This window comes from Saimiri boliviensis, chromosome 9 (assembly GCF_048565385.1).
Source record: "Saimiri boliviensis isolate mSaiBol1 chromosome 9, mSaiBol1.pri, whole genome shotgun sequence".
Lineage (NCBI taxonomy): Eukaryota > Metazoa > Chordata > Mammalia > Primates > Cebidae > Saimiri > Saimiri boliviensis.
Window position 1 is genome coordinate 96081257 of NC_133457.1, and position 14798 is coordinate 96096054.

The window sequence follows — 14798 nt, forward strand, 5'->3', positions numbered from 1 at the left end:
ACCAGAGTCTTTGTTTTGCTTAGGAGCTGGTAGTCCACTATTTCACCCTGCTTAGAATGCACCCCCTTGCAGCTTTCCCCCACCCGCTCTGAACCTGTACCTTTTGATTTATAGAGCTTGTCAAGACTAGTTATTTTTGGTTTGAGAGTGAAGAAAGATGGGAGGCAATGGGAGGTTAATTTCAGATGAATGTGGGAATAGGTTACATTGCTTTGTCTGCACTCTTCCTAATTTGTATTTGTCTTCCTCTTCCATTTATCTCTTACCCTAGAAAAAGTCAATGTTCATTCTTAGCCTGTAGAACACCGAAGGTCTGTCTGTATCTTTTAGGTATTACTTCCATCAGGAAAACTTTTCTGATCCTCCTTTACCCTGTTCTTCTCTGCACTTCCAGAGCGCTCTCTGTTTATGCCCTCTTGCAGCAATGATAGCCCTGTATTGTAATTGTTTGCATTCTCCCATTCAATTGTGTGTTCTTGGAGGGAAGAAATTTTTTTTTTTTTTTTTTGAAATGGAGTCTTGCTCTGTCCCAGTCCCAGGCTGGAGTGCCGTGGTGGGATCTCTGCTCACTGCAACTTTCACCTCCTGGGTTCAGGCTCTTCTTCTGCCTCAGCTGAGATTACAGGTGTGCAACACCACGCTCAGCTAATTTTTGTATTTTTAGTAGAGTTGGGGTTTCACCATGTTGGCTATGGTCTCGAACTCCTGACCTCCTGATCCACCCGCCTTGGCCTCCCAAAATGCTGGGATTACAGGCATGAGCCACCGTGCCTGGCAGATATGTATATTTATCCTTTTAGTCTTCGCTTTTTGTAAACAAAAATGGGATATGAGATATGAGGGATGGGCCAGGCGAGGTGGCTCATGCCTGTAATCCCAGCACTTTGGGAGGCCAAGGCAGGTGGATCACCTGAGGTTGGGAGGTGGAGACCAGCCTAACATACTTGGAGAAACCCCATTTCTACTAAAAGTACAAAATTAGCTGGGCATGGTGACACATGCCTGTAATCCCAGCTACTTGGAGGCTGAGGTGGGAGAATTGCTTGAACACTGGAGGTGGAGGTTGTGGTGAGCCGCGCTCCGCCATTGCACTCCAGCCTGGGCAACAAGAGCGAAACTCTGTCTCAAAAAAAAAAAAAAAAAGATATAAGGGGTGACATTGAATAAGCAGTTTTTTAGAGAAACCTAACTGGTTCATAGCATACAGGATAGGCTTTTTTCTTGGATCTTTGTAGGATTATTGGTCTTTAATAGCTATTTCTCTATCCAGAATATTTCTAAAGTTTTACAAGAATCAAGCTGTGGTAGATTCAGATAATTTTGAAATGAGAAGCTGATTCTCTTTCTTGGCAGCTTGATTTGTTTGGGGGAATGTAGTTGACGCATGTGCCTTTTTTTTTTTTTTTTTAGTGAGACCTGTTGACAGAAATTCAATCTTGATTAAGGGGTGCAGGAAGGCATCCAGTTCCCACCATGCCTGGGGCTCTCTCATTTAGACAGCTGCCTTTGACTCTGGCCTGTTCCATTTCCCACTAGGCCCTGTGGACTTTAGTTTTTGAAGGTTTCACATCCTGATATTTATTGTTTCTGGGGCAGGTAGTGTCGTGAAACCAAAATGACCCAGTAGTTAACTTTTGATTTTCTTTTTTTTTTTTTTTTTTTTTTTGAGACTGAGTTTCGCTCTTGTTACCCAGGCTGGAGTGCAATGGCGCGATCTCGGCTCACCGCAACCTCCGCCTCCTGGGTTCAAGCAATTCTCCTGCCTCAGCCTCCTGCGTAGCTGGGATTATAGGCACGCACCACCATGCCCAGCTAATTTTTTGTATTTTTAGTAGAGACGGGGTTTCACCATGTTGACCAGGTTGGTCTGGATCTCTCGACCTCGTGATCCACCCGCCTCGGCCTCCCAAAGTGCTGGGATTACAGGCTTGAGCCACCGCGCCCGGCCTAACTTTTGATTTTCTTAATGTACTTGTGCTATCAGCCTTCATTGAAAAGAGTGAAAAGAGTCAGACTTCTCAATGGATATGTATTTATTTACTTTCTTTTTCCAGGGAGAGGGGATGGTCTCCTGAGTTGGCCATTCTAGACCTAAATATAGCTCAAAAGAAGCTTTTTTTAAAAAAAATCATGTTAGGAAAATAAGATTTTGTTTTTAAAATTTCACCTAAAGATTAAATGTACTTAGGTTTATATCCATCACCTTTTGTCCCTTACTAATCAAATGCAGTCTTAGACCTCAGAGGATAGCTTGTTTTCTGCTGCTTGAATCCTCTTCATAGTCTCTTTCCTCTAGAATATCACTGGGAGGTTTTCACTAACCTCTATCTTACATAGAGGAAAAACTTAATATGTAAAAGTACACTTAAAAAAAGAGGAAACAAGGCCGGGCGCGGTGGCTCACGCCTGTAATCCCAGCACTTTGGGAGGCTGAGGCAGGTGGATCACTAGGTCAAGAGATCGAGACCATCCTGGTCAACCTGTTGAAACCCTGTCTCTACTAAAAATACAAAAATTAGGGCCGGGCGCGGTGGCTAAAGCCTGTAATCCCAGCACTTTGGGAGGCTGAGGTGGGTGGATCACGAGGTCAAGAGATTGAGACCATCCCGGTCAACATGGTGAAACCCCGTCTCTACTAAAAATACAAAAAATTAGCTGGGCATGGTGGTGCGTGCCTGTAATCCCAGCTACTCAGGAAGCTGAGATAGGAGAATTGCCTGAACCCAGGAGGTGGAGGTTGCGGTGAGCCGAGATCGCGCCATTGCACTCCAGCCTGGGTAACAAGAGCGAAACTCCGTCTCAAAAAAAAAAAAAAAAGAGACAGAGTCTCACTCTGTTGCCTAGGCCGGAGTGTAGTGGCGTAATTGTGGGTCACTGCAGCTTCGAACTCCTGGGCTCAAATGATCTTCCCACCTCAGCCTCTTGACTAGCTGGGACTGCAGGCACACACCATCATGCTCAGATACTTAGGAGGCTGAGGAGGGAGTATCCTTTGGGTCCAGGAGTTCGAATCTAGCCTGAACAACATAGCAAGACCCTGTCTTTAAAAAACAGAGATGAAAAAGAAAGAAAAAAAAGGATGTATGTGAAGGGTTAAATTGGAATACTTTCCAGGTAGTTAGTTTTCAGCATCATGCTTTGGTGAAGTCATGGTTTTGAGGCTAAGTGGGGTTGCTGCATTCCTGCCTCTTCCTTCCCCCAGCTTTAATTGTCTTCATTACATTCATGCCTGGGAAGTGTTCCCAGTGACCTGATTTAGGCATTAAGATCATGGGAATCCAAGATTTTCCCATGTCTTCTAGTATATTTGTTCACAAGAAAAGGAAAATTTTCTCCTTGCAGCAAGGGGTTTTCAACCACTGTCAGTCACTGAGGAATCTTTCACTAACAATCCTTTGAATAGAAATGTGGTCAAGGAGAGGAAAGGTATCAGCAGTGATAATACCAAACAATAGTGTATTCCATAGCACTTGAAGTACCTTCTTATTTGTTTATGGTAAGAAGGTAGGCAGAGAGTTTAGTGACTTGCCTATTGTCATATACATGTGGTAAATGCCAGAGAGGGCATTCTGGACTTCTGTTATTTGGGATTGCTTTTGACTACAAGTGGCAGAAAATGTGGCTATAATGGCTTATATAAAAAGTATTATTGTTATTACTATTATTATTATTATTTTTTGGCTATTTCTTTTTTTTGTTGTTGTTATTACTATTGTTATTTTTGAGACGAAGTCTCACTCTTGTCATCTAGGCTGGAGTGCAATGGTGTGATCCTGGCTCACTGCAACCTCCGCCTCCCGGGTTCGAGAGATTCTCCTACCTCAGCCTCCTGAGTAGCTGAGATGACAGGTGCCCGCCACCACACTGGGCTAATTTTTGTATTTTTAGTAGAGTTGGGGGTTTCACCATGTGGGCCAGGCTGGTCTTAAACTCCTTACCTCGTGATCCACTCACTTTGGCCTCCCAAAGTGCTGGGATTACAGGCATGAGCCCCTGCGCCCAGCCTAATTTTTGTATTTTTAGTAGAGTTGGGGTTTCACCATGTTGGCCAGGCTGGTCTCAAACTCCTGACTTCAGGCAATCTGCTTGCCTTAGCCTCCCAAAGTGCTGGGATTACGGACATGAGTCACCGTGCCCGGCCTATTTTTTTTTTTTAATATAAGGAGCCTGTTTAGCAGGTCATGGAAAATTGAAAAAAAACACCAGAAGTCTGGAGGTAGATAGTAGCTGATATTTGATCTTTAATAGTCATTAGCTCATTGATATTTTTTTTTTTTTGAGATGGAGTTTCGCTCTTGTTACCCAGGCTGGAGTGCAATGGCACGATCTTGGCTCACCACAACCTCCGCTTCCTGGGTTCAGGCAATTCTCCTGCCTCAGCCTCCTGAGTAGCTGGGATTACAGGCACGCACCGCCATGCCCAGCTAATTTTTTGTATTTTTAGTAGCGACGGGGTTTCACTATGTTGACCAGGATGGTCTCGATCTCTTGACCTCATGATCCACCCGCCTCGGCCTCCCAAAGTGTTGGGATTACAGGCGTGAGCCACTGCGCCCGGCCTAGCTCATTGATGTTAAGGCCTATGTTTGTTATTCTCTTGGCCAGCTACTCATATATACAAGATGGCTGCCATAGCTCTATCTGCCTTCAAGGCAAGAAGAAGGATAAAGGGAAAGGGCAGGAATAAGGGCAATAGCAGTTATCAGGAAAGAAATCATTTTTCTAGGAATCCCTTGGCAGATTCTTCCTTAGTTTTCATTGGCCAAAACTTTCCCTTGGCTACCCCAAGATTGGAAAGTGGCTATCAAGGAGGTAACTTCCATTTTGGTGTACTCGCTACTGTTTTGGTTATGGTCAGTGAAAAATATTTAATCATACCTTGACCTCAGCCATGTTAATTTCTAATTCTCTTAGAGTTCATACTGTATAATTTAAACAAACTATCTTATTTATTGTGTATGATAAGACTTTAGCATCTATGTAAATGTTAAGTTCCTTTGTGTCCAGGACTAGATCTACTTTTTGTGTGAGGTTATAGAGTGTAATCCTTGTTACGGAGAAATGAACCCAGGTATCCTTAAGTCCACAGCTACGGTCCCTTGCAAATACACACTATGGTGATGCACTAACAAAAAGCTTATTGAGTTAAGTGGAATAATGAAAGTAGAAACAGAGGACAGAGGAAAATTTAGAATGGGAATACTAAAGAACCCTATTCCAGACAGAAGACTATGGAGAATGGATTTATGTGGAAATAAGTATAGTATTGTTTTCCATGCAAATACAGAGCTTAACTTCACTCACACACTTTAAATTCAAATGGTAAGAGGATAGAAGCGTGTGGAAAGAACATTGTGCTGAAGTCAGGAGCCTCAGGTCTAGATCTGGCTCTGTTTTCACATAACTGTGTGATACTGGGCAAGTCATTAATCTTTCTGATTTCAGCTTCTAGGATGGGAATAATTGCTGCTTTTCAGGATTGTTTTGAGGATCAGAAAGAGTATATATTTAGTATATCATGGCACCTGGCATTTAATGAACACATCTGGTAACTGTTTTTACTATGATCCTTAAGATATTTGTTGGGTGAGCTTGGAGAATCCCTTTTGCTTTAAATTAGTATCTATGGACTGCAAAGGTTAGGTGTTATTCAGTTTCCTCTCAATTCTAAAATATCATGTTTCTACACTAAGTACTTCAGTTAGAGCATTGCTATAAAGATACTTGTAGAATTCTGGCTGCAGTGAGCATAGGAGAGACCATGGGAAGATGACATTCTCTGATGTCTAGATTGATGTCACCGTAGAAACCAAATATTTGTTATAACAAATGTTTCTGGCCGGGTGCGGTGGCTCTTATCTGTAATCCTAGCACTTTGGGAGGTCGAGGTAGGTGGATCACCTGATGTCAGGAGTTCAAGATCAGCCTGACCAACATGGTAAACCCTGCACTTCAGCCTGGGCGACAGAGTGAGACTCGGTCTCAAAAAAACAAACAGCTGGGCGCGGTGGTGTGTGCCTGTAGTTCCAGCTACTCGGGAGGCTGAGATGGGAGGATTGCTTGAGCCCAGGAGTTCTGGGCTGTAGTGTACTATGCTGATCGGGTGTCTGGCATCAATATGGAGACCTCCTGGGAGCGGGAGACCACCAGGTTGCCTAAGGAGGAGTGAACCAGCCCAGGTCAGAAACGGAGCAGCTCAAAACTCCCATGCTGATCAGTCGTGGGATCACACCTGTGAATAGCCACTGCACTCCAGCCTGGCAACATAGCGAGACCCCGTCTCTAAAACAAACAAAAAAACCCCAAATGTTTCTGAGACACTATAAGGACCAGAAGTACTTTTTTTTTTTTTTTTGAGACAGAGTCTCGCTTTGTCCCCCAGGCTGTAGTGCAGTGGCACAATCTTGGCTCACTGCAACCTCCAGGGTTGAAGCGATTCTTACCATGTAGCTGTGCATGCCTTGATGCCAGGCTAATTTTTGTATTTTTAGGAGAGATGGAGTTTCACCATGTTGGCCAGGCTGGTCTCAAATTCCTGACCTCAAGTGATCTGCCCGCCCTGTTGCATCCTCCCAAAGTGTTGAGATTACAGGCGTGAGCCACCGTGCTGGGCCCCCAGAAGTACATTCTGAATTACCCTAGTCCACAGAGAGAAACTATGAAATGCTGGGCAAACCACTAAGTGGAAATGCAGGTTGGGGATAACTAATCTCATTGTTTATCTCAGCGGATAGCTTATGTGTTATAGTTTAGAGAAAATGGGCACTGCAGTGCCAGAGTTGGGGAGGGTTTGGGGAACTGGTACACTCCTGGTAACATAAATGGGTGTTTTTCTTCTGAGGGATATTTTCACGGTATGTGTCAAGAGCTTTTGACCCAGCAATTCCTCCTCTTAGGATTTATCTTAAGGGTAGAATTATGGATGTGTACAGAAATTTAGCTACAAGGATGATGCTTTAGCGGTATTATTATTTTTTTTTTTTGAGACAGAGTCTCACTCTCTCACCAGGCTGGAGTGCAGTGGCCCAATCTTGGCTCATGGCAACCTTCGCCTGCCAGGTTCAAGTGATTCTTCTGCCTCAGCCTCCCAAGTAGCTGGGACTATAGGCACCTGCCACCATGCCCTGCTAATTTGTGTACTTTGAGTAGAGATGGGATTTCACCATGTTGGCCAGGATGGTCTTGATCTCTTGACCTCGTAATCCACCTGCCTCGGCCCTACAAAGTGCTGGGATTACAGGCGTGAGCCACTGTGCCTGGCTATTATTTTTAATTTTTTTCTTTTTTTTTTTTGAGATGGAGTTTCGCTCTTGTTACCCAGGCTGGAGTGCAATGGCGTGATCTCGGCTCACAGCAACCTCCGCCTCCTGGGTTCAGGCAATTCTCCTGCCTCAGCCTCCTGAGTAACTAGGATTACAGGCACGTGCCACCATGCCCAGCTAATTTTTTGTATTTTTAGTAGAGACGGGTTTTTACCATGTTGACCAGGATGGTCTCGATCTCTTGACCTCGTGATCCACCTGATCCGCCTTGACCTCCCAATGTGCTGAGATTACAGGCTTGAGCCACCGCGCCTGGCCTTTAATTTTTTCTTTTTGATTTTTCTTTATATTTGCTGATTACTTACAGATAATTTTTATTTTTTATTTTATTATAATTATTTGAGACAGAGGCTTGCCGTGTCCCCCAAGTTGGAGTGTAGTGGCACGATCTTGGCTCCCTGCAATGTATGCCTCCTGGGTTCAAGTGATTCTTTTGCCTCAGCCTCCCGAGTATCTGGGACTACAGGCATATGCCACCGTGCCTGGCTAATTTTTGTATTTTTAGTAGAGACAGGGTTTCACCATATTGGGCAGGCTGGTCTCAACTCCTGACCTCCTGATCTGCCTGCTTTGGCCTCCCAAAGTGCTGGATTACAGGCGTGAGCCACTGCGCCCGGCAATTTTTAATTTTTTTAGAGACAGAGTCAACTAATTACAGATGATTTTTATTCTTTTAGAGACAGGGTCAACTATTATACTTGCAGATAATTTTTTTTTCTTTAGGGACAGGGTCTCTCTATGTTTTTCAAGCTAGACTTGGACTCCTGGACTCATGTGGTCCTCCCACCTCCCTAAGTGCTGGGTTTACAGACCTGAGCCACTGTGTCTGGCCCACCTTTTTCTAATTCCAAACATATTTACCTCAAGGAGTGTCTTTAAGTTACCCGAGAAACTAATTTTTAGGTTGATTGGACAAAGTAAGGCTATTTTTTTTTTTTTTTCTGAGACGGAGTTTCGCTCTTGTTACCCAGGCTGGAGTGCAGTGGAGCGATCTCTGCTTACCGCAACCTCCGCCTCCTGGGTTCAGGCAATTCTCCTGCCTCAGCCCCCTGAGTCGCTGGGATTACAGGCACACGCCACCATGCCCAGCTAATTTTTTGTATTTTTTAGTAGAGACGGGGTTTCACCATGTTGACCAGGATGGTCTCGATCTCTTGACCTCGTGATCCGTCTGCCTCGGCCTCCCAAAGTGCTGGGATTACAGGCTTGAGCTACCGTGCCTGGCTATTTTTTTTTTTTTTTTTAAGAGACAGGGTTTCTCCATGTTGGTCAGCCTGGTCTTGAACTCCCAACCTCAGGTGATCCACCCGCCTTGGCCTCCCAAAGTGCTGGGATTACAGGTGTGAGCCACTGTGCCTAGCCCAAAGTAAGACTATTTTCAGTAAATTCTAGGTGGTTTGCAAAATTACAAACGTGATGGTAAAACCAAAGTAATTACTGGGGAATTTACTTAGACTTAAGTGCAACCATTTCTTTCTTCAGAAGGTGACCTGTTGAGAAAAGTGGTACGAATACTGGGAAAAACCTGCTCTTCTGCATTAAGTGAGAGACAATGTCACAACTTAGACGCTCTTATTCCTTTGATGCCCCCTCGGACTTCATCAATTTTTCATCTTTGGATGATGGAGATACTCAAAATGTAGATTCATGGTTTGGTAAGTGCCTGCTTTCTCTGGCAATTTTAAAGATTAGTGACTTGTTGAGGACCTTTCAAAAATAGAAGGGGTTGTAAGAAAATAACTAAAATATCAACTCCTTTTTGTACCAAGACATTTTGTCATCCATGATATTATGGGAATAATTGAAATGCCCAGTATTTCGGGAATGGAACCATCAGTACAAATTAATGTTTTGTAGTTCAGAATGGCAGATTTAAGCTTTAGGGACATATGGGAAAATTCAGATGAACCAATGTTCAGCAAAACTCCTTGCTCAAATATGTCTGTAGTGATGGCAGCCACATAAAAACTTTCTCTATTGTCATTGGGCATAGATTATATCACAGCTAGGATATTGACCTTCATACAGTCCACCAGTTTTACTCAGATTTCTCCAGTTTTACTTGTATTCACTTTTTAAAAATATATGTGTATTATGTTCTCTGCAGTTTTATCACCTGTATTGGTTTATGTATCTACCACCACAGTCAAGATACTGAACAATTCTGGTATTACGAGGATCTCTTGTATTGCCCTTTTATAACTACTCTCACTTCCCTCCTGCCACCCCTCCCTCAGTTCATTTTTTTTTTTTTTTTTTTTTTTTTTTTTTTTTTGAGATGGAGTCTCAATCTGTTGTCTAGGCTGACATGCAATGGTGCAGTCTCGGCTCACTGCAACCTTCGCCTTGTTGGGTTCAAGCAATTCTCCTGTCTCAGCCTCCCAAGTAGCTGGGATTACAGGCACCCACCAGCATGTCTGGGTAGTTTTTGTATTTTTAGTAGAGACGGTGTTTCACTATATTGGCCAGGCTGGTCTCAAACTCCTGACCTCAGGTGATTTGCCCGCTTCAGCCTCCCAAAGTCCTGGGATTACAGGGGTGAGCAAAACACATAGTGATTTGTAATAGTGATTCATTGTAATCAGCCCTCAATTCATTTTTCTTTTCTTTTTTTTTTTTTTGAGACATAGTTTTACTTTTGTTGCCCAGGCTGGAGTGCAGTTGTGTGATCTTGGGTCACTGCAACCTCCACCTCCCAGTTCAAATGATTCTCCTGCCTCAGCCTCCTGAGTAGCTGAGATTACAGCATGTGCTACTATGCCTGGCTAATTTTGTATTTTTAGTAGAGAAGGAGTTTCTCCATGTTGGTCAGGCTAGTCTCAAACTCCCAACCTCAGGAGATCCACCCACCTCAGCCTCCCAAAGTGCTGGGATAACAACTGTGAACCACTGCACCCGGCTCTCAATTCATTTTTAAATGGAAGGATTATGCTATTAAGAACTCAATCCCTGAAAGAGATAGTATTGCTTGGCCAACAATAAATAAGAATATGATTATATTTTTACGTTACTTTGGAATATTATCTGATGAGGCCTCTTTGATTCTTTCTCATTTCTCCATCCTCCTTATCAAGGGAAATCACTATCAATATTTGGTGGGGAACAGAAGTGAGTCCATTGCAGCTGTACTTACCCGTATAATGCTTTGTCCAAATATGTGCACTTATCCGTATAATGCATTGTCCAAATGACACCTGCCAAAGAGTGGCAGGTACCGTTCTTTTGGAAAAGGACTTTATTGGCATCCATTGGGGATCCTGAGAAGAAGAGTCCATTGGAGGTGGTGTAGAAGGAAGGGTAAATACGAGGGCCAGCTGTCCTGCAGGGATCTGCCCCATGCCCTTGCTTCACTGGAACCCTAAGGAAATGGCTGGGCTGTCTGAAGATTTCTTTTCCTAAGCTTTTCTTTAAAATAAAAAAGAAAAGATTAGCCTAAGAATACGATTAAACACAATTCGGAAGAAAAAAATTGACCCCACTATTTTTCCAAAACCACCTTAGTTTAAAAATATTTTTCTTTATTTTTCTTTTTGTTTTTGCCAGAATTCTTTAGGCTAAAAAAACGACCTCAGCCGGGCGCGGTGGCTCAAGCCTGTAATCCCAGCACTTTGGGAGGCCGAGGCGGGTGGATCACGAGGTCAAGAGATCAAGACCATCCTGGTCAACATGGTGAAACCCCGTCTCTACTAAAAAAATACAAAAAATTAGCTGGGCATGGTGGCACGTGCCTGTAATCCCAGCTACTCAGGAGGCTGAGGCAGGAGAATTGCCTGAGCCCAGGAGGCGGAGGTTGCAGTGAGCGGAGATCGCGCCATTGCACTCCAGCCTGGGTAACAAGAGCGAAACTCCGCCTAAAAAAAAAAAAAAAAAAAAAAAAAAAAACGACCTCAGTTTTAATATATTACTTCGCATTTTTTCCCCAAATAGTCACATCTTTTTTTTTTTTTTTTTTGAGACGGAGTTTCGCTCTTGTTACCCAGGCTGGAGTGCAATGGCGCGATCTCGGCTCACCGCAACCTCCGCCCCCTGGGTTCAGGCAATTCTCCTGCCTCAGCCTCCTGAGTAGCTGGGATTACAGGCACATGCCACCATGCCCAGCTAATTTTTTTGTATTTTTAGTAGAGACGGGGTTTCACCATGTTGACCAGGATGGTCTCGATCTCTTGACCTCGTGATCCACCCGCCTCGGCCTCCCAAAGTGCTGGGATTACAGGCTTGAGCCACCGCGCCCGGCCGTCACATCTTTTTACACAGTTGCAATCAGAGTGTATATGTACAGGGTGGTTATTGCTGTGTCTCGTTGCATTCCTGAAACTCTTTATCAGTGGGCTGTTGGTGGAACAGACCCTTCCCTTTGTACTGACTTCTGGGCACAGTAGAATCTAAGATAAAATTTCTTAAAAGAACCTAGTTCTGCTCTACCCTCACACACCCCTTATTCCTCCCACCACCCCAGTGAGGAGGAAACTCTGTAAGACTATACAGATATCTCTTGTAAGCCCTACAGTTCCTTATGGTTCAGTTTTCTTGAAGAGGAACATGATGTATTTAGGGGGTAGATAAAGTCATTTCATGCTTGTATGACCCTAAATGTGTACCAAACAAAGATAAGGAGTTATTCACAGTGCAGAATTTGTACTTTTCCTTTTTATAATACATTGTTCAATGTTGCAGTTTTTTAGTGATTGTTTTTATAGTCTATCTCTGATGTGTAATGTGTACTTTTTCTTTTGATTGCTAGAACTTTGCTTGTACTTGCCAAATGAGTTGGAAGTGTACTGGTAGGGAGCTTTAGCTTGCGTTTTAAGTGCATGATAGTGATTTGTTTTGCTTCCTTGCTCGTTGTTTGGACAATGATGATCTTCCCTTTTCACAGAGGAGAAGGCCAATTTGGAGAATAAGTTACTGGGGAAGAATGTAACTGGAGGGCTTTTTCAGGGCAAAACTCCTTTAAGAAAGACTAATCTTCAGCAAGCTATTGTCACACCTTTGAAGCCAGGTAAGAAAACATCTCAGAAAAAAGCTCCTTGGCAGAATGTTGGGACAGTGTTTTAGAAGCCTGAGGATTTGGGAAAATTACCTAAATCCTCTATCATTTTGTTTATTATTGGTGAAATGGGCTAATTCATTTAATGATGAGTGTAAAACTAATGATGTGCTACACTTAAAAAAAACTCTTGCCGGGCGTGGTGGCTCAAGCCTGTAATCCCAGCACTTTGGGAGGCCGAGGTGGGTGGATCACAAGGTCGAGAGATCGAGACCAACCTGGTCAACATGGTGAAACCCCGTCTCTACTAAAAATACAAAAAAAAATTAGCTGGGCATGGTGGCGCGTGCCTATAATCCCAGCTGCTAAGGAGGCTGAGGCAGGAGAATTGCCTGAACCCAGGAGGCGGAGGTTGCGGTGAGCCGAGATCGCGCCATTGCACTCCAGCCTGGGTAACAAGAGCGAAACTCCGTCTCAAAAAAAAAACAAAACAAAAAACAACAAAAAAAAACTCTTGGAGCCGGGCGCGGTGGCTCAAGCCTGTAATCCTAGCACTTTGGGAGGCCGAGGCAGGCGGATCACGAGGTCGAGAGATGGAGACCATCCTGGTCAACATGGTGAAACCCCGTCTCTACTAAAAATACAAAAAATTAGCTGGGCATGGTGGCTCGTGCCTGTAATCCCAGCTACTCAGGAGGCTGAGGCAGGAGAATTGCCTGAACCCAGGAGGCGGAGGTTGCGGTGAGCCGAGATCGCGCCATTGTACTCCAGCCTGGGTAACAAGAGCGAAACTCTGTCTCAAAAAAAAAACAAAAAAAACAAAAAAAACTCTTGGAACTAAAACTAACATAGAATTTTTTTTTTTTAAGATGGGGTCTGGTTCTGTCACTTAGGCTGGAGTGCAGTGGCACAGTCATAGCTCACTGCAGCCTCAAACTCCTGAGCTCAAGAGATTCTCCTGCCTCGTACTCCTTAGTAGCTGGAATTATAGGTACTCACCACCATGCCTGGCTGAATTTTTAAAAATTTTAGTAGAGATGGAATATTTACTGGCCAAGCTGGTCTTGACTTCCTGGCTCCAAGTGATCTTCCCACCCCAGCTTCCCAAAGTGCTGGGATTATAGGTGTGAGCTACTGTGCCCAGAGGCTAACATAGAATTTTACTGCCAGATACATAACTGTTTTCTTTTATGACAAGATTTAATGTAACCTAACCTGGGTCTGGCTGGGAAATAAAACAGCAAGAAAGAAGAGTGTATTGCTTGTCATTTTACAAGAATTCTTTGAGTTATGTATCTGATTTTAAAAGATGATTGGCATTTAAACCGGTGGATACTAAATCTGCAGAATATTATCTGTTTGGTCAGAACATAAGAAGCATTCTTTAAGCGGTCATAAAATCCCTCTTGAAAATGATTCTTTTGAAAAAAAAAAACCCAGCTCTATTTAGATCTAATTCACACATCATATGATTTACTTAAGATAAACATTTCAGTGTTTTTAAGTATATTCACAGAGTTGTGCAACCATCATCCTCTCAGTTTAGAACATTTGAAAAATATTCTATGGGTGAATCTGAAACTGGTCTCCATCACACCATTAACTGGAAGGGCCTTGTCAGAGAAGTAGATGTATTTTCAGCTTAGTTTAGTTTGCAGAGTCTGAGCTACTAGGCTGAGTTTCAAATAATTAATTCATGAGTATAGGTGCTATCTATTAAATTTGGGATCTGGACAAGGACCCTGAACTTTGGCATCTATCTTTCTTGCACAAAGGGTTAGAACTGTGTGGCATGATTCCCGTGACATACTTGGAATGCTGGTGGCCTGTAGTGCTATATCTTCAGGCACATTTTATTAGTTCATTCCATGTGGGGAATTTTCTGTTGCTGTAATGGTGTTTGTGCTTCTTTTTTTTTTTTTTTTGAGACAGAGGTTCGCTCTTGTTACCCAGGCTGGAGTGCAATGGTGCAGTGGTTGCTTACTGCAACCTCCACCTCCTGGGTTCAAGCAATTCTCCTGCCTCAGCCTCCTGAGTAGCTGGGATTACAGGCATGCACCACCATGCCCAGCTAACTTTTGTATTTTTAGTAGAGACGGGGTTTCACCATGTTGACCAGGATGGTCTCAATCTCTTGACCTTGTGATCCACCCGCCTCGGCCTCCCAAAGTGCTGGGATTACAGGCGTGAGCCATCGCGTCTGACTGTGTGCTCTTCTTGAATTGAAGGAGTATGCAATGTTACCTAGTTTGTCTGGACTACATTCAGTTTAATAGTGTTTGTATCCAATGGTTTCTATCATCAAATAGAGCAGCAAGCACCAAAGTAAGAGACGTTTGCTGGGACCATGATGTGGCAGAGACCATATATACTTCTTATATGCATGCCTGTTAGGCCCCTCAAAGTCTTTTTTTCTTTTCTTTCCTCGGTGAGATGGAGTTTTGTTGCCCAGGCTGGAGTGCAGTGGTTACTGCCAACTTCCGCCTCCC

General features: G+C 43.6%; 1 protein-coding gene across 5 annotated transcripts in view; it reads left to right on the forward strand.

Moving 5' to 3' along the window:
- The window catches only part of TPX2 (TPX2 microtubule nucleation factor), a 74396-nt gene that overhangs the window by 4664 nt on the left and 54934 nt on the right, over positions 1-14798 (forward strand). For all 5 annotated transcript variants that reach the window (XM_074406378.1, XM_039479338.2, XM_074406379.1 and 2 more), the window contains 2 exons: positions 8805-8977; positions 12199-12321. In XM_074406378.1, the coding sequence (XP_074262479.1) occupies positions 8875-8977; positions 12199-12321 (226 nt within the window). In that variant the 5' untranslated portion in view covers positions 8805-8874. The remainder of the gene's footprint in view (positions 1-8804; positions 8978-12198; positions 12322-14798) is intronic.